The sequence below is a fragment of the Micromesistius poutassou genome, assembly GCF_964030765.1.
Source record: "Micromesistius poutassou genome assembly, chromosome: 17".
Classification (NCBI taxonomy): Eukaryota; Metazoa; Chordata; class Actinopteri; order Gadiformes; family Gadidae; genus Micromesistius; species Micromesistius poutassou.
The window spans coordinates 10971325-10990214 of NC_140287.1; the positions used below are offsets into that span (position 1 = coordinate 10971325).

Consider the following 18890-nt stretch of genomic DNA (forward strand, 5'->3'; position numbering starts at 1 on the left):
GCTCTGTGAATAGAGCACGTGTGTTTGTGTGCGGGTGTGTGTGAGCGTGTTTTCCTCGTAAGTATATACATACATAAATATTTATTCCACTGATATTTAGTTTTTGCAGAGTTCTGGTTCACGACTAATTGTTAACCCTTTTTATTTGAGTATGTGATGATTAAGTTAAGCCAATGTTATAAATGCATTTTATCTAATGTATGTAATGCCTTTCTGAGAAACACATGCACTCACAGATGCTTTGAAGAAAAGCCTCCACCAAATGGCATCAATTATTTTAAATAAAAATATTAGTCCAATACCATTTACAGTAAAGCATGCAACACTCAGACCGGACCGGACCGACCGTGATCATCAAGGATTGGGAAGTTGAAACTAAATCGGGAGCGGAGCAGTGTGTACAATCAACAGCTCTAACGCCAAATCTTTCTCTGGGACGACGAAAGCCAGGCCGAGGAAAAGGCTTTGAGGTCCGTCTCTGCTGCTCAGCATTTTCCTGAACTACCAAAGGGCCGGGTCTGGAACCATGGGGACCCAGCAGACTGGAGGAATGTGCCCACACCCCTCTCCTTCCACCCCGCCACGGTGAAGACCAGTAGTGGGGGAAGAGGTGCTGATCAGGATGCTGTTCAAAGGGCATCACACTTATTGATCGAGCAGAAGGAAAGAAGCACATTACGGAGAACTCAGAGGGAACTCCCCTCTACCGACTAGACTACTAAACTACTAAGAAACAGGATGGGGCAGGACGGTAAATAAGAACATCCTCCAGGTTGCTAAGGAAGACCAAACGGGTCAGCATCTCTCAGCACATCAGCGACCCACAAGTGGAAGAACACAACCCTAGCATAACCACGTCCTTTGTCAGTGATCAGAGCTATCATCCATGCATTGCTCTGATGAGTTTTCAGGTTCAGGTTCAAGTTTCAGGTTGTACACTAGTCAGGTTAACCCAGGTAGACCTATGGGCCCCAGGGACATCCAGATAACAAATTAAAGGTAGAATAAGTTATAGTTAGTGGATCAATGTCCATTCAGGGATGTCTAAGCTTGCGTGCTTTGGAACATGCAATTTTCATTTGATTTAAGTCAATGCATTGGTCTCTTGAGTGTTCTTTCACACACAACCATCAGATTTAACCTGTTCGGAATGTACATGTGAGAGTTACCTTCTTTTATTCAAACTAAGTCAATCATTACATCACCCAATTCTGCCCGTACAAAATGTATCTCAGTAATACGTTTTCGCATGAAAACCATTACACAGGTCAACACACAGAATGCAACCTGAGGGATTGAACCCAGAATGAGAGTGTGTAATGGCGGCCGACCTGACCTACTCAGTGCATTAATGAAAAAGTGAGCGGCGCTCTACTCTCCACATGAACCACAGCCAGCGGTGGAGGAGAGCTTACGCTCGGCTGTGCGTAGAGAGACCGCAGCGGGGCTGGGGCGGAGTAGCTACACTAGTAAATATGACGGCTCTTTCATCTCTCCCTGTCTCCGGTCACAGTCGGAGTCGCTGCTCTGTGATGCACTCTGGGTATGAAACCAGTCACACCACAGCAGCGCCTGTAATGCAATGAAATCACAGGAACTCGTCGTCGGCCTGTCTTCAGGAGAGTCAGAATGTAAACGCTGCAACAACATAGAAAATGATGTAACAGCCTTTACAGCTTGACAATGTGGTGTTTTACATCGCATCCGGATGCAATGGGTACCTAGGGCAAAACAATTCTTTTCCAGGAATCAGTTCTTTCAGTTCCCTTCACTATCACAAATCGTTTGTTTGATTCGTTCGTTCAGTTCGTTCAGTTCGTTAAGTCATATGGTCTGTTACGTCATTTGGCAGGGAATCTCAGGTGTCTGGCCTCACCCCTTTGCTTTTAAATATGAGGTACGCCTGCAAATGGAGCCTTTTAAAACACCAGAAGGTCTCAGACTGTGACAGTGATCGGGAAAACAGCTAATTTCTGTAGCATTAGCCTACGACGCCACTCGAGCATTACACGTGTGTGGTTTTAAGAAGAATAGCCCAAGCTGCCTCAACCACCATGAGAATGTTTTAGACTCAATCAATATAAAGTCTAGGGGAGACGAAGCTCTGTTCGTTTGTATCTTTTATTTACGTGACCATATTTTTGTTTTATGCAAAAAAAAAAGAATCAGTTCTCTTGTTTTGGGAATCAGTTCTCGTCATTCACCTTCGGGATTTGTTCGTTCTGACCGAATCGTTCACAAATCGCCCATGCATAGTACCTAGCTACCAGTAAATCTGGTCAGCACCACAGCACGGCTCCAACAGGCTCTGTGGAGGACTCTAAAGTCCCTCAGTACTGTGCATGTTAATGCAAGGTCTCCATTTCACATGGAGACAAGAAGGAGAGACTAGAAGGAGTGACACCGGCAGACAGCAATGAGGACGTATGGAAGATTTAACCTTATGCGACAACATATTACAGTGATGTTAATTACAACACAGTATAGTGGATGCTAATTACAGTGGTGTTAATTGCGCAAGTGAGCAGATATTAGAGAACATGATCACAAAGAAATAACAAAAAGAAGAGATTAAGTGGTTTGTTTCCAAGCTATAGAGGATCCAGGAGGGCACAACACAGACATCGGCCCAGCAGACCTGCCCCATAAGTCACTTCTCTGGTGAATATCAGTTGTGTGTGGTTGCATTGGAACCCACCAGGCCTGGCTCAACTGGTCTCATATAAATATTCCATCATGCAGTTAGGAGTGGATAAGCTGTTGTTCTTTGATGTTGTTGAGATGTAAGGGTGAGCATGTGGCCTGTTGAATCTAGTGAACTGCATGAGGTTCAGTGTAAATGAAAGACAAATAGGTGCACAGGGGAGCCCTGTTTCTGATTTATTTATGAGATATGCATGACTGAAATGTGAAAACATGAGGGATTTCTTCTCTATAAAACAAAGACATGAATGAAACAGTCCAGGATATGAAAGAAGAGCAGAAAGGCACCTCAAGACTGAAAGGTAGGCCACATCCCAAAGTGATCCATCAAAATCAGGCTTTTACAAGCTGATTATTCAAAGATTGATTTTTCTTACATAACTGTAAGCAGAGTTCATCTCGACAAGATGCAGTCAGGTCTGTTCCTTACAAACTGATTGTTTTCCCTGACCACGAAATGTAATTACAATTTACATGAAATGCATTAAATTATTGATTGTTATCATTTTTAATGAACCCCCCTACATTGGTGATACACCTTCAGGAATAGCAGTAGCCTAATAAACTTTCCTGGGTATGGCTCATCGTAAACCTTTAGTTATGTAGCCTAGTCCTCGGCAGCCGAGGTGTAAATCAAGTCAGAAGTCAGGGACCTTTAATTTGTAGCTTTTCTCAGCAACAGAGATTTAAAAGCCGTTTCAGTGAAATGTCTAATATTAATCCATCCACGTAACATGGTGCTAGCGTCCAGTTTAGGGGAAATCATAACTGGACGCTACTAATTCAATTAATTACATTAATTTAAAAGGTGTATCCGAACTTACACATTTTTTAAAAGCATTTGGGGGTGTCTTAATGGGACCAGTAACACAACTAATTCATCTACTTACTCATCCAAATTACGATGGGGAAAAAAGTTGTGTGTCTTTTAAAGTAATCCATGGCTTCTTCTCTGGAGCCGCTCCTGGTGAAAAGGGGGTTCCCGTCTCGTCTCGTCACCAACGAGGCTAATGAAAGGATTAACTTAACTACATCAAACAAGTCAGTTCAGATGGCAACACATCGCCCATGGATCCCGTTAACGGGAATAGCTCGCGCTGCGGACGTCAACGCACTGCGATGCATTCCGGTGATGCTGATGCTGCAGCAGTCGGGGCTCAAATGACGACAATTCTCTCTCTCTCTCTCTCTCTCTCTCTCTCTCTCTCTCTCTCTCTCTCTCTCTCTCTCTCTCTCTCTCTCTCTCTCTCTCTCTCTCTCTCTCTCTCTCTCTCTCTCTCTCTCTCTCTCTCTCTCAAACGACCCCATTGTCCCATCATATGTAATTGCTAATTAGAGTGAATTGCTGGTTTGTGTTTGTATAACTGATCTCACTTATTTTGCTTGTTACCAATATAACAAAACGCCTCTCTTCGCTAACTGTTAGAGGTGTCACAGAAGATCGAACAGCCCAGAACACATGGAGCGGGAATGCAGTGGGCGTTCGGATTTTTTTTTTTTTTTTATCAATTAGATATTTATTTAGCGTCTCTACCGACAAAGGGCGCAGATGTCGCCTAATTGGCAATAAGGGACTGACCACAATATATACATGTTTTCAATTAAATACATTTAGAAATCCTTAAAAACAGTAAAATAAATAAAAATCATGTTTTTCAGCCACGATGGCTCCTCCCCCAATGGCCGTGGTCAGTTGAGCTTGACCTCGTCATGATGCTGAAAACTCCCAGCTCTACGTTAAAATCCACTCTAACCCTACCTCTCCAGGACACTTCCCAAAATGTTAAGATTGCCTTTTACTGCGCACACACACACACACACACACACACACACACACACACACACACACACACACACACACACACACACACACACACACACACACACACACACACACACACACACACACACACACAGGCCTTAAGCTCCTCATAGAGACAGTACAGCACTGCTCTCATTAGGGGAGTGTTGCTGGTCACTGGTTCCCAGCAGCTGGTGGCTGTCAGGGTGGAGTTGAGACTGGAGAAGACATGGCGTCCTCTACCTAACGACCCAGCCCTAACAAGGCCCTCTGCTATTATAATAACAACAGGCCGTTCATCCCTGATTCAAACAATGAGCTTACCTTTAAGGTCTGATGAGGATGTGGCATTGTAACCACAATAAAACATGTTCTCAGGAAGCTTCCTGTGGGAGTCTGCGGTGACGGTTCTAATGAATGGAAGATGATTGCTTTGGTTGAGTCCTGCCCTGCTGTGTTTTTTACAGATGGTTGCTTTCAATTAGACGTCAGCCGCGTTCTGTGAACAGAGGAACGCAGGCTTCTACTCTGTAGAGGTTAGGAAGGAAGTTAATGATTGTGTTGCTACCCTTACTCAAATATGTAATTTATATATTGTTGGCTACAATGACGTTTAAATGTTTTTTTTATGTAGAATTAATTATACTTCATCTAGCAGTCACTTCTGCTCACATTGTCAGGGATCCATATAAGAAGCATGTATAAATAGAAGTCAATATTTCTTTATGTAACGGGTACAAATAGACTGCGCCTTTAAGACGCATGACGGGCACAGAAAAGGGGAGGCGGAGAGGAAAAACGCGCGGGAAGAGGGGGGCGGCGGAGTGTAAAAGACCCTGGAGGTGTGCAAGGCGAAGTAAGGCAGTTGCATGCTGGTTTTTCATTTTGTTTTGTTGGTCAAGTTTAGTACTAAGTTAAGTGTGGTACTAAGTTAGGTTTAGTGCGGTTTTGCGTCAACTCGGTCGCTGAGAGTGGTGCGGCGGTTTTGAGCGTTCGTTGTGGAGTGAGTCTGGACGTCAGTGAAAGCGACGAGGAGCGAGGCCCTCCAGGTGATTGTTGCGAGGAAGGGCGCTGTCCTACGCGGTTGCCTAGAGCTGCCCGAGGGCTGTGGACGTTTCGGGAGAGGTTTGCCCTGCCAGCCATCACACATCCCGAAGTGCGATCTCCGCTGTGGTATTGGTAATCTATGCACCCCACATAACCATTTACACTGAAACAGATGACACACCGTGCGCAGCCCGAATAGAACTGTGACTGAACGAACTAACGCTGCGCCGGTACGCACACACACACACACGCACACGCACACACTTCCACACGCACTGCACTGGAAGGGACATTGCACTGCTGTGCATTCCGTGCACATACCCCTGTTCAGGACGGAAGAAAAAGAGTGTCTTTCTTGCCCGAGTGTTATAATATAGATATAATGTGATTTGTGATCGAACGTTAAATGCACGTCTGGTGATTTAGCATGGAAATGTGATTGATGTTTTCCCGGTTTAAATGTTATTGTTGATTGGAACGAATGTATGCTGTGTTCTTAATTTCTCTGAAGTGTTGAGTAAACATCAGAGGTAAAGGACAGACATTTTCTATTTTATTTATTTTGTATTGGACTACTTACTTGGGGGTAGGGGCGCTTCACCTGTTTAGCCGAATCTTAGTAAAGTAGGGGGGTGGTGTGAGGTCGCAAACACTGCACACACTTTAGGCGATCCCTCAGGACATCCTGAATCCTACTTTACCCTGTCTAGTAAGCTACTGTGGATCTAGACGGCTAAACCACGCACAACCTGTTCACTCACCTGAACATTGAAGCCAAAGGCATTGGGTGTGGGGGACCTAGATCCTGGCCCACTCAGTCCTCTCCAGATTAAGAACTGCGTTACCCCTACAAGGTGGCGGCAATAATCCCGACTGTCACATTTACATCAAGTGAAAGCTTTTCGATACCAAGTGTGCATCTGTAAATGTTGTTTTCTAAATGTACCGTGTCCTGAACGAGCCTCTGAACACGTCTGCTGAGTCTGCTGGGTCTAGTGGGTCTTCTGGGTCTAGTGGGTCTTCTGGGTCTAGTGGGTCTTCTGGGTCTAGTGGGTCTTCTGGGTCTAGTGGGTCTTCTGGGTCTAGTGGGTCTTCTGGGTCTAGTGGGTCTTCTGGGTCTAGTGGGTCTTCTGGGTCTAGTGGGTCTTCTGGGTCTAGTGGGTCTTCTGGGTCTAGTGGGTCTAGTGGGTCTTCTGGGTCTAGTGGGTCTAGTGGGTCTAGTGGGTCTTCTGGGTCTAGTGGGTCTTCTGGGTTTTCCTGTGTGTTTGTATGTCAGAAGAGGGGATGAGCAGCTTGTCACAGGGTGTAAAATACGTCAATCCATTGTGTTTCTCTGGGGCCTCTTTGACGTGAATCCATTTCTGGGTCTTCAGCCTGGAACATAAAGAGCTTTTATTCATGTCTGATCGTACTTTGGTTTGACCTCGTCTTGAATGCCTCACCCTCATATTTCCAAACCACAGTTCCTGGCAACCATTTGATCTGTGTTTTGTTGCTGCTTTACAATCTCTTTATTTTCATACCAAGAACTTTGAGCTGTCTGTAGGAAATGCTCTGCATAAATAAAGTGGACTTGAATCCACTGCAAACCTGGGGCCTTTGTACCAGTGATGGATGGATGGTGGTCCCGCCCACCCCCCACCACGGTTCGACACAATCCCCCCCCCCTCCCCTCGGCACAGCCTCACGCAAAATCAAATCACCTAATGGAATTATCTGAAGATCATTAGAACGATTCCAGTGTGGAAATGAATGCTTTGTCTCTGATCGGACTGGAAGACGTTTCTTATCAGCGGAGAAATGAGCAGGCGGAGAGGAGAGCGATTAGCAGGGCCAGCAGGGAGACATTGAATAATAAATCAAAACCCAAAACCCAAAACCCTCTGGTTGAGTGGACTCTGGTTCCTGGGTCAAAGGTTGGACTCGAAAAGATCAGTGATAATTCAGTATAAATCCTTTAACGTCAGTGGCGTCATGTCCACACATCAGATGGACTTGTTATGACATCAGGCCTAAAAAGAATCACAAGAGACTATCTACTATCTCCTCTCTCCTCTGTCCTATCTCCTCTCTCCAATCTTTTACCTCCTCTCTCCTAGGCAAGAGTTCAACCTATCACCTACTCCTATCTCCTAGGAAAGAGTTCAGCCTATCTCCTCTCCTCTCTCTCCTCTCTCCCAGACAGCTCAGAATATTTTTCTCTCTCTTTCTTTCTTTATCTGTTTGATTTATTCAGGATGATGGATATAAAAGGGAATCATTTGAATACATAACACTGAAGCACGGGATCAGTTAGTGTTGAACATCAATCAACAAGAGTTTCCAACCTGTCAGCCTTCTAACGGCGAATCTCGTGGTAGGAAAGAGTTCAGTCCCACCCTATGAAACAGGACTCCAGTGTTTGTATAGAAAACAAAAAGAAAGGATTGGAGGAGACGGCAGAGGATTACCTCGCAGTACCTTGAGCTTTTAGAGGAGAACCGAGAGAGGAATATGGAGAGGAAAGAGCCGTCTGAACTCAGTGACATTGTGTGTGACATGTTAGTGTAGCCAATGAGAAGGTGAGCTAAGAGGATAAGAGCGACGATGGAAAGACATCTCAGAATGTGAGAATGGCAAGTGTGCAAGCGTGTGTGTGTGTGTGTGAGTGAGGGGGCCTTGAAGTGGAGCCTGAGAGGCTGGAGCGGAAGAGAGGGGACAAGAGGGACGGGTGGAGGGACAGAGCAGAGCCAACTCCTTCAGGAGGGTGGTGATCGTGTGTGTGTGTGTGTGTGTGTGTGTATTGCAGTGGCGATTTCTCTAAGACTGCAAGGGAAGCTCAGCTTCGCCTAAAATTTCCAAAATTAAATTGTCCAATATATACTGTTAACATTTGGTTGACTAAAAACACGTCCATCTCGAAGACGAGTTCATTCAGAATCAGCTGCTTATCGCAGGTCGACTGACTCGATTTCCTTCTCATACATTCCTGTAGCATCACAACACATTTGCCTGTTGAAGCTCAGCGTCCATCCACTTCAATGGGGCTGCATAGAACAGCTTTTTCAGTGCATCGAAAGTCGACGGTCATTGGATAATACTGCGATTAAGTCCCTCCCATGGACGCTCAGCGTCTCTGGGGGTGAATGGAGGAGTGGGCTGTCCTGGACGCTGGGCTTCTGCATGATGATTGGAGGGTTTGCGAAAGACTGGGTTGCCTTTGAGTGACAGCGATTTTGAACTATAAAACTTCGCCAGAGCTCTCTTTAATCCTCAGTCCCATCGCGAATTTTGACGAACTGCAACCAATTTCTTGCTTGGCGAAATTGCTAGACAATTTTCATTGTACATTTCGTACACTTATACACTCAATTCCTTCTTTCAGTTTAACATAATTTCTACATTTCCTTGTTCAAGTTTAATATAGTTTTGGTAGTTGGCCATCATTTTGATTCAGGGAGCCTGAGGTCTGAACTTCAAGTCCTGTATTCAGATCAGGACTTGCAGGGTGACAGGGGAAAGCTGTGTGATTTCTTGGTGTTTCTAAAAGACATGGAGTTGGACAGTGCAATGCCTCAGCTTTACAAACTGTTCTCATTAGTGGCAACAATTGGAGCTACATCGGCAGGTGTAGAAAGGAGCTTCTCCTGTATAAAGCGGCTCAAGTCCTACATCCGTAAGACAATGGGCCATGGCCGTTTAAGCAGCCTAGCTCTGCTGGCCATTGAGAGGACACTGGTCAAGTCACTGAAAAATACAGCTAGTTGGTATGACAGGGTCACAGAGCATTTCCTTGAAAAGGAACAGAGAGCAGAATTTCCATATACATAAATTGACAATTTATATGATGTAGGCCGAAAATGAGCTTCCCCTGTGTGTGTGTGTGTGTGTGTGTGTGTGTGTGTGTGTGTGTGTGTGTGTGTGTGTGTGTGTGTGTGTGTGTGTGTGTGTGTGTGTGTGTGTGTGTGTGTGTACATGAAAACAATCTCGGTGACACTAGCATGTGATGTAAGTGTTTGGTGTCTTGACCACCATTTTATTTTCTTCAGCCAAAACTTTCCTGAACAATGGTTCAGCTTTGGACCAGAACTACAACATGTGAGGGTGTACGACTGCAGTCAGTCGTATTCACACCTCCTAACCATTTATCAGCACTATACCTAAAGATATCCATCCGTAATGTCATGCAAATATTATTTTCACAGATATGTCAAAAAAGAGAAATAACAACTGTAATAAATAACTGTAAATCATCAATCAAGGATATTACACAAAATGGTGATAGAAACGTGTTTATGTAATGCGGAGGATTGATTGAAGGAATCCATGAATAATAACATTAACTTGATTCTATCCACAGCTCAGCTCATGCGGAGCGCTGGAAACATCTGTCGACGTAATTATGTATAACGCTGCCTTCAGAACGAGCGATCCACAGCCACGGACCATGGCTAACGCAGAGCCACTAAAAAAACATGGCAGTCACTATAGTAACATTTGGTGGTAGATTTACTATAGTATAGTAAATCTACCACCAACAAAAATATTGTTTTATCTTAACGCCTTTCTCACACAAGCCACTCGGAGCCCTTCCAGTTGGTTTTATCTTTGGTGGTCATCTCTGTCTCTCGTACACTCATCAGCGCTGGTGTAAAGGATACCGCGACCATCTTCAATGACTACCACTACTTACTCTGTAGTCAGCACTCGTATGATCACTGGTATGACGTGCAGACGGTCAAGTGGTAAAAATGTGGAGTGGAACAGATGTAAGAAGTCTGGGGGCGCATGTATCTTCAGCCTGAGAAACGGGGTCACAGGCCCCAGAAGACTGTAAACCACCGCAATAGGCCGGTGAATCTAGTGACCCCTAACAGAGCCATGAACCATTCATGCTTTCAAAAGGTCTGAGGAGGATGTGGCATTATAACCACAATAAAACATGTTCTCAGGAAGCTTCCTGTGGGAGTCTCCGGTGACAGTGCTAATGAATGGAAGATGATTGCTTTGGTTGAGTGTAGCCCTGCGGTGTTTTTTACAGATGATTGCTTTCAATTAGACATCAACCACCTTCTGTTAGACTCTCCCCATCCTGTAGCGATACAGGCCACAAGTTGGACTGACCGTGACCTGAATCAGTTGGCACCTCATGGACATTCACAATGTTCCTTGGTAATGTGCGGAATGCAGCGCAACAAATTTAAACAAATCACATAATGGAGAACACGGTGGATTCCTCAAAGTTCCCCTTGAGCTGCACGGTTTGATAAAGCCACCTACCGTCTCAATCTGAAGAGCCTGTTGAACACAGCTGCTTGAATGTTTTCAATTGTACGCCAAATAGCAAAATGTTTTTCAAATCATTACAAGATAGATCTAAATAATTACAGTCAGTGGCACATTCTGAACTGAATGAACTTGAAGCCCACATAACAGGCCTCGCCCTAATTACATTATGTGATGGACTAACCCAACGTTGTTGTTGCTAGTTTGCACTAACTTGGTCTCGCAGCCAACCGCATAATGCACTTTATCTATTCCAGAGGCAGATTCCAGAGAGATTCCATTCTCTGGCAGAAACACAGCAGCCAATGGAATGATGATGACGGCAATGGAGATAGCGAGCTCGGGCTCGGACCATTCGACCTTTGACCTGTGCTTATGTCCTCACCTTCCTGCTCGCAGGAAGGAGCAGCAGCAGCAGCATCCCAAATTGATTTAATGCTGAAACCAGCAGTCATCACATCACTCTATATTCTATATAGTCTCCACACATATTTCATCCACATCTTTTGACAGGCGCATTGTTGCTATACCTCATCATCAAAATAAATGTGCGAAACCCATTTGTTTGCAGCTATGATTCACAGATGTGGAGTGACATATACTGATTTTGATTGACATGAGTGAACCGTTGTTTGTCATGGTAACACAGGTGTCATTATGGTCCACATTATATTGTAACACAGGTGTCATTATGGTCCGGAATACATTCTGAACAGCAGCAGATATTTCCAGGAAGGGAGATCATATCCAACTTCAAATGTATGATTTAGAAAGACAAAGAGAGAGGGATGGACATGGTGAGGGTGCCTTGTAGCTGTGGAGCCATGTGTTGGACCATCTATCACACATAAATGATGGAAGATGTGGTGACTTTGGCGTGAAGGAACTGATTTGTGACATCTTTTCATTACATGGATATTGTCTTATCGTTGACAGTTTGTCCCCGACATTTGTCCCACGACTCAAAATGACATTGATCTCAGGACCATGTTGAGGTGGATCCCATTAGGGGGGCTGTCTGTTCAGACTCTCAGCAGGAACACATGCTGCACACTAATCACCCCCAGCTGAAAGTATGAATGCAAATATAGCATATGTGCACGTGCACCGCATATGTACATGCATATGCACAGATAAGCACACACACATGCAGAAACACACGCATTTGATCACACACACACACACACACACACACACACACACACAGACACAGACACAGACACACACACACACACACACACACACACACACACACACACACACACACACACACACACACACACACACACAATCTCCTGGCCCTCTGGAGTCTGAATGCTGGTTAAACCCACAAAGCCTTAATATCTACGGGCCCCCGGGGGCCGCCTGCTACTGACCCGCTGGGAGAGCCGCCCCCACGGGTCTGGACTCTCCTTGAACCTGGACTGGGTGGTCCAGTCCCACCCCTCTACTATCCATCCCTCTACTGACAGGAGACGGGAGGAGGAGGTGATGTACAGATAATGTCTGGAGTGATGTACAGATAATGTCTGGAGTGATGTACAGATAATGTCTGGAGTGATGTACAGATAATGTCTGGAGTGGTGTACAGATAATGTCTGGAGTGGTGTATTGATTATGTCTGGAGTGATGTATTGATTCGCCCCCCACACACACCCCACCCAGTTGGAGGAGGAGGAGAGGGAGAGGAGTGGAGGAGAAGAATGAGAGGAGGAGGAAGAGGAGGAGGAGAAGGGGGGAGAAGGAAGAGGATGACGGGGAAGAGGAGAACACAAGGAGGAGGAGAAGTAGATGATGATGAATGATTCACTCCACAGAGCTTGCCGTTGGTGTCGATTAATCTCTCTGAGGTTTCGAAGCGAAAACCCTGTCCACAGCACAGCAGTCCTTCTGTGGCTCCTGGCATTGAGAACAGGCAGAGAGGAGCGAGGGAGGACACCCCCCCGTCCCCCCGTCCAGTACCATCACTCAGGACGGGAGGATTCGGGGGACCAGATGCACTGGAGAGATAATTGAGAACAGCAGAAAGTAGTTTGCTTACATATATCACAATATATCAGTATTGTATAAAATACCTATATCAACCACCCCCCCCCCTCCCCACCCCCAAAGAGCTGAAACGCAGCCCAGCACCACGCATGGAAGAAAACGTCCAAGTGTGTGTGTGTGTGTGTGTGTGTGTGTGTGTGTGTGTGTGTGTGTGTGTGTGTGTGTGTGTGTGTGTGTGTCTGGGGTGTCTGGTGTGACTGCATGTGTGGAGTGCATGTGTTGTTTGTGTTTGTCTTTTGTTGATGTGTTTAATTGAAATGATTTCCCTGCTTGAGCTACGGGCTGCTTGACAGGCCGAAAGCTGGGCTTGTTTCCAAAAGTCTGCCTCAGTTACAGGGAGTCAGACACACACACACACACACACACACACACACACAGAAAAAACATGCATTAGCATAAAGCTTTTGCCCTTAATGAATACTGGATATTGACTCCCTTAATGGCAGAGAGAGACAGAGGCAGAGACAGAGCGAAAGAGATACAAACTGAGAAAGAAAGAGTTGCTCATGATTTCAATTAGTAATCGACTACTTCTGTCTGACCTGTTGTCTGTAGACCAGCGCTGCCTTAATGGAAGCTTAATGGAGTGGCTGTGGATCTATGAGAATGTTCTGTCGATTCATTAAGCTGTGGTTAACGTGTCAGTGAATACAGCATCAGTGATATCGCTTCAATCTCACTCATGTTTCCCAAATCAGCATCATTTTCATTCTGTTCATTAAACTGCTCTATTCATTACAATGTCTTTTAATGTGTTAGCGTGACAGATTTCTATCAACTTAACTACTATTTATATTACTATTATAAATAACATGGAATCCCTTCATTTCTTAATGCCCCAAATTGAACACATGTCCACTGTATACAAAAATATGTTTGACATTTATGATTAACATAATTAACCAAGATGAACAACAACAACATCTCAAAGCAGACCTTTCTACATTCAACAAGGCCCTATAGTTACAACCGTGTATGGACCAGGTTCAGGGGTCAGGTCCAGCCGGTTCTATATAGACCACCATCTATGGGCGACCGTTTGAGTCCAGGGAGACCACTTCTCAGACGTAAGAGGCTGGGAAAGGCCCCGCTATGTATCAGACGACATCCGTCCCACCCTAACCCTCACCCTGACCCTAACCCCTGACCCTCACCCTGACCCTAACCCTCACCCTGACCCTAAACCTCACCCTTAGGGTTCTGCAACGGTCAAGTCAGAGTCAACCACACCTCTGCAGAACGTCCACATGGATCACAGGTGTGCAGAGGTTTGCTGTGTGACTGAGTCCTGATTGGGTCGTTTGGGTTTGATGTCCCAGCATAACCCGATCCACACTGAACACCAAATCATGATCAGGATGGTAAAGTGGTCTGGGTAATCATGCACATATATGCAGGCATAGTGCCATAAAGTAGCAAAAATATATGTAACGATCTGAGAATAATGATCACCTCTCCAGCCTGAATATAGGTCTGTTCTGATCATCACACACATGCCAATCCCGCTCTCGCTTCAAATGATTTGGCCTTTAGCTTGCCTTTCATCTTTCAGATACACACACACACACACACACACACACACACACACACACACACACACACACACACACACACAGATTGGCAGGCTGACGACAGACGCAAACCCTCTCTGCCACTCACACTCGCAAGCAGACAGGCACGAGACACACACACAGACACAGACACACACACACACACACACACACACACACACACACACACACACACACACACACACACACACACACACACACACCAGTCCGTCACGCAGAGTGCGGCGGACAGGCCCCCCACCCCCACCCCCCCCCCCCGGCGCGTTGCGATAGTCTGTGATCAGCGGGAGCTCGCTGGTGTTTGAAATCGTAATGTGATGAGCTCACACTCCTCCCGCTGGGCCGAGCCCCTCTTACTTCAGATCACTCCCTTGTTGCCCGAGCGCTCAATTATTAACCTCCCTCCAGCTCCGGAGAACAAGGAGCAGGGAGTGGAGCCTCGGAGCGGACGGAGAGAGGAGCTCAGAGCAGGTTCAACAGCAGGTACGCCAACCTGCCTCAGAGCAGGGGGGGTACGCAGAGTGCCAGATGAAGCGTCTGCACGCCACGCGGAGACGCTGACGTCGTTGAGTGACATAGTTTAGTGTGCGTCATCTCACCTCAACTTTATGGGAAGGGGAATATCTACGATAAATGAAACAAGTGGCCTACAGAACCCACTGTAGCCAGAGACACACACACACACACACACATCACTGGAAGATCACACACACACACAGCCCTGCAAGATCACTTTCATAGAGACCACTGTAAATTCACTCTCAAACACACACACACACACCCCCCTGCAAAATCACTCACAAAGACACACACACACCAACACAAAGAAACACAAATGCACTCCTGCACGATCACTCCCACACACAGAAACACACCAACAAACAGAAACCCCCACACACCCCTGCAAAATCAATAACACTCACACACACTCCTGCACGATCAATCCCACACACACACACAAAAACTTTTGAGAACAAGCTCAATTCAAGGTTTTGTTCCATTACTTTTTTAAACATACACTTCATATTTACTTAGTTAACTGTAACTTTTCCTGGCAAAGATTGATTCAAAGTGTCGTATTGAGTGCAGTATTGAGTGATGTTGTGGTTCCCCAGGTCGCTGTAGGTAGGTAGGTAAATGTAGGTCATGTTTGCGTTTCCCAGCCGGTTCAATGCTTGTTGTGCAGTCTGCTGACTAGAGGTTCTCAGTGTGAATGCAAGCTTTGTCAGCGCGATCTGCGGCAGAACATCATATCCGCCATCTAATGGAATCACATTCGCCAAATTATAACAAGGGCTAATGTCATTAGGACCTGGTGACACTCGTTATGGCCCCTCAGACACGCACGTCTCCACGGGCCTGTTGGAGGGGAGAGGGGGGGGCGGACAGAGCGGCCATGTTGGAGGGGTGTGGCGTCTCATCTGGCCTTACTTCTCAAATACGGGAAACAGTGAATTCACAAGCGATGCAATGTATCGCACTTTGTTCTGCATTTTTGTGATCATTCTTCCTAACCCTTGATGTTTGGTTTGCTATTTTGATTGTGTATCAAATGGCTTGAAACACAACTCTCCACCACACACAAACGAGACCTCATCAGTTACTTACAATTACTTAGTTAAAACAGCCCTACACCGTGTGTAATATCTATAATGTATATTTATAATATAGATATACATATCTATAATGTAGTATATCTATAATATCTATAATGTAGGATATGAATAAACCATATCCATATCTCCATGTTCCACCTTAAGCTTAATCAAGTTCAGCTTTAATTTGTGTGATGTTACAGAAACATAGGCCAGGTCTAGAGATGGAGGATTAGAAAAGCTCAAGTTAATCCTTGAGGTTTCATGGTTTATCATCCTCACCTGTCAGACAGGAGCCAGAGGGGCGACTGAAAAAAAATGTAATAAAATAATAATAAATTCTAATAAAATAATAATAAAATAATAAAGTAATGAACGTTATGAATGAACACAAGAGAAATGATTCTTCGGTTTTACTCGTTATTCCATTCAGACTTAAGTGGTTTTCCATCAGTGACCTTCATGGTTCAAACATAAGTATTCATATATATTAGTAGTAACATTATAAGTAGTAAAAAGATTAAATTATCTTTCCTCTATTCTTTATAATAAAATAAATGCTATGTTGGTCAGCTTAATGTTCCCAGAGTCCAAACTAAACGGGAAAAGCATGATCAGATGGTATGAAACACAAAGCTGGACTGGAGTTCCTGCAGACCTCAGACCAACCAGGACTGCCGTTAAATCCAGGTTCAAAACGTTTCTGTGCACCTATGCTTTCTGCTCAACTATAAAAGCGTTTTTACCATATTACGTTATTTAAATGTCTTTCTTGCATTCTTTTGAATCCTGTTTCATGTGTCTTTTATGGATTCTTATAAATCCAGTTGTTATGTCATTTATGCGCTGTTTTTTGTGAAGCACATTGTGTCTGCTTTGTGTATGAAATGTGCATTATAAATAAAGATGACATACACTGTGTGTGTATGTATATATATATAAATATAAATAAATAAATAAACATACATACTGTTTAAGTATGAGGTTGGCAGAACAAAAGACAGAATGGGGTAAGATGTTTTGTACAGAACAGTTGGATGCTGGAATGCGGCTGGTGGTTCCTGTTGTGATGTGAGTCCAGCACGCCCCAGGCCCCGGGGCCCCATTCTGGGTCTCAGCTTGAGACCGGCTGGCTGTACCATTAGCATTAGCCGCTAGCAGGGTGGTTGCTGCTGCTGGGACAGATGTGTGGACTGACCCTCTCGTTGCGGGGGTGAGGAAGGCGGGAGGTGGGAGGCCGGGGGAGAGGGGGGATAGGGGACGGACAGGGAGCAGCCAAGCATGTGGTAAAGTGAGTGAGTGATTGTTGGTGTGAGTGAGTGAGTGTTGAGAGTCAATGAAAGAGCGAGTGAGTGAGTGAGTGAGTAAGTGTTGAAACATATTTTGTAGTTCTATTTTAGTTGAGCTTCAGTGAGCTCTTAAAGGGACAGTATGGGTCTGGCGGAACCAACAGATGTTTGAGTGAAGCTCAGACATCTGTGCACTTACGATGGTTTGATCACCAGTACTTTGACCTTTAGGTTATTCTATTTAAAGCTGCTCTCATTTTACCCCTCTATAATTCAATATAAATATGTATTCATGTTCTTTACAACATTGATGGAATACCTGCATGGACTGTTAATAAAAAGGGCTTTCCACGTAGAGGAAATGCCTCAACTATTGACAGTGATTCTTCATTTAGCTTTGCATAAGGGCGTCTGGTCCTCAAAACTTAAATGTCACGAAGGACGTAGATATGCACTCATTAGAGGCCATTACTCCATGTTAGGGACCCATAAAACCACACAGCGTTTTATTGCTCTGTAAGCCACTCAGGTGTATGGGCCTTAATCACTGAGCCGCCATCTTGGTTCTGACACCAGCCGGGGGCGGGAACTGCAGTTCTCCCTTCAGTTCCCTCCCCCAGCGAGTGTTCAGAACCAGAAGGGCTGCTGGGTAAATCAGGCCCAGGGGGAGGGGCTAGCTGTCATCCAGTGTAAACACTCCTGTTGCATCAGATGTCCTGCATCTCATCCTTAACAAGCAGTCCTTTGTCCTTTGCTCACTTAATTAGCAATAATTAAGTGAGTAGCAGTAATAATTACTTAATTCATTTCACTGGAAGACTGCAAGATCTGAGAAAACAGGAAGCTATCACAACCTATGTGATCTGATGGAGGCCTTTGTAGGCCGAAAATCACCAATTAAAAATTCTTACTTTTGGAACTCGTGTCGCAACTGAGTGTACGACACGTGGACTTACACACCGGCAGCCAGCACCTCATTTTTGATGTGCATTACATATCCTCCATTAACCCCCCTATTAATGGTACCTCCGGCTTCATATTTTAATCGGTTTGGGTCTCGACCAAAGAACCAAGTGTCCAGTGAGGCTGGAACCCAGGATTGACGCCATGCTGGAGCGATGAGCAGCGGGGCTGTGAGGACACGGGGCCGCGGGCGCCATGTGGCAAGGGCCACTTATCACACACCATAAAGCCAGGAATGTGTTGGGTTTGAAAGTTGCTTTTTCCTCACACCGAAAAAAGCTGGGCGTTATCAGGGTGTGTTTCACATTGAGCTCCGTCCCGCTCCGCCTGCGTCCTCCAGCGGGGCGGAGACCCTCTTTCCTGTTGGTCCCGATGGCGGGACGGCCCGAGAGGAGCGCAGGACACAAGCAGGCCTTTGTCATCGCCGCCCACCCCCCGCCCCCCGGGCGTCTTCTAAATCTGATTTCAGACGAGCAACAGTGGAGCCAGCTTCAATGGGAACGTAATGTGACCCATGTTGCTGCGGATTATCGGGATTCGAGGGCGAGTGGTATTGATTGTTACAACGTCAGGGAACAATGCGCGCTGTTTATCTGGGAACCCGGGT

The 18890-nt window shown here is 45.4% G+C and overlaps 1 protein-coding gene across 1 annotated transcript in view; it reads right to left on the reverse strand.

Annotated features, from left to right (window-relative positions):
* Positions 1–18705, reverse strand: part of ltk (leukocyte receptor tyrosine kinase) — a gene marked incomplete at both ends in the record, with an annotated part of 57932 nt that extends 39227 nt beyond the window's left edge. The window contains 1 exon segment of the mRNA XM_084481737.1: positions 18552–18705. Coding sequence (XP_084337863.1) covers positions 18552–18705 — 154 coding nt within the window.
* Between the last annotated feature and the right edge of the window lie 185 nt (positions 18706–18890).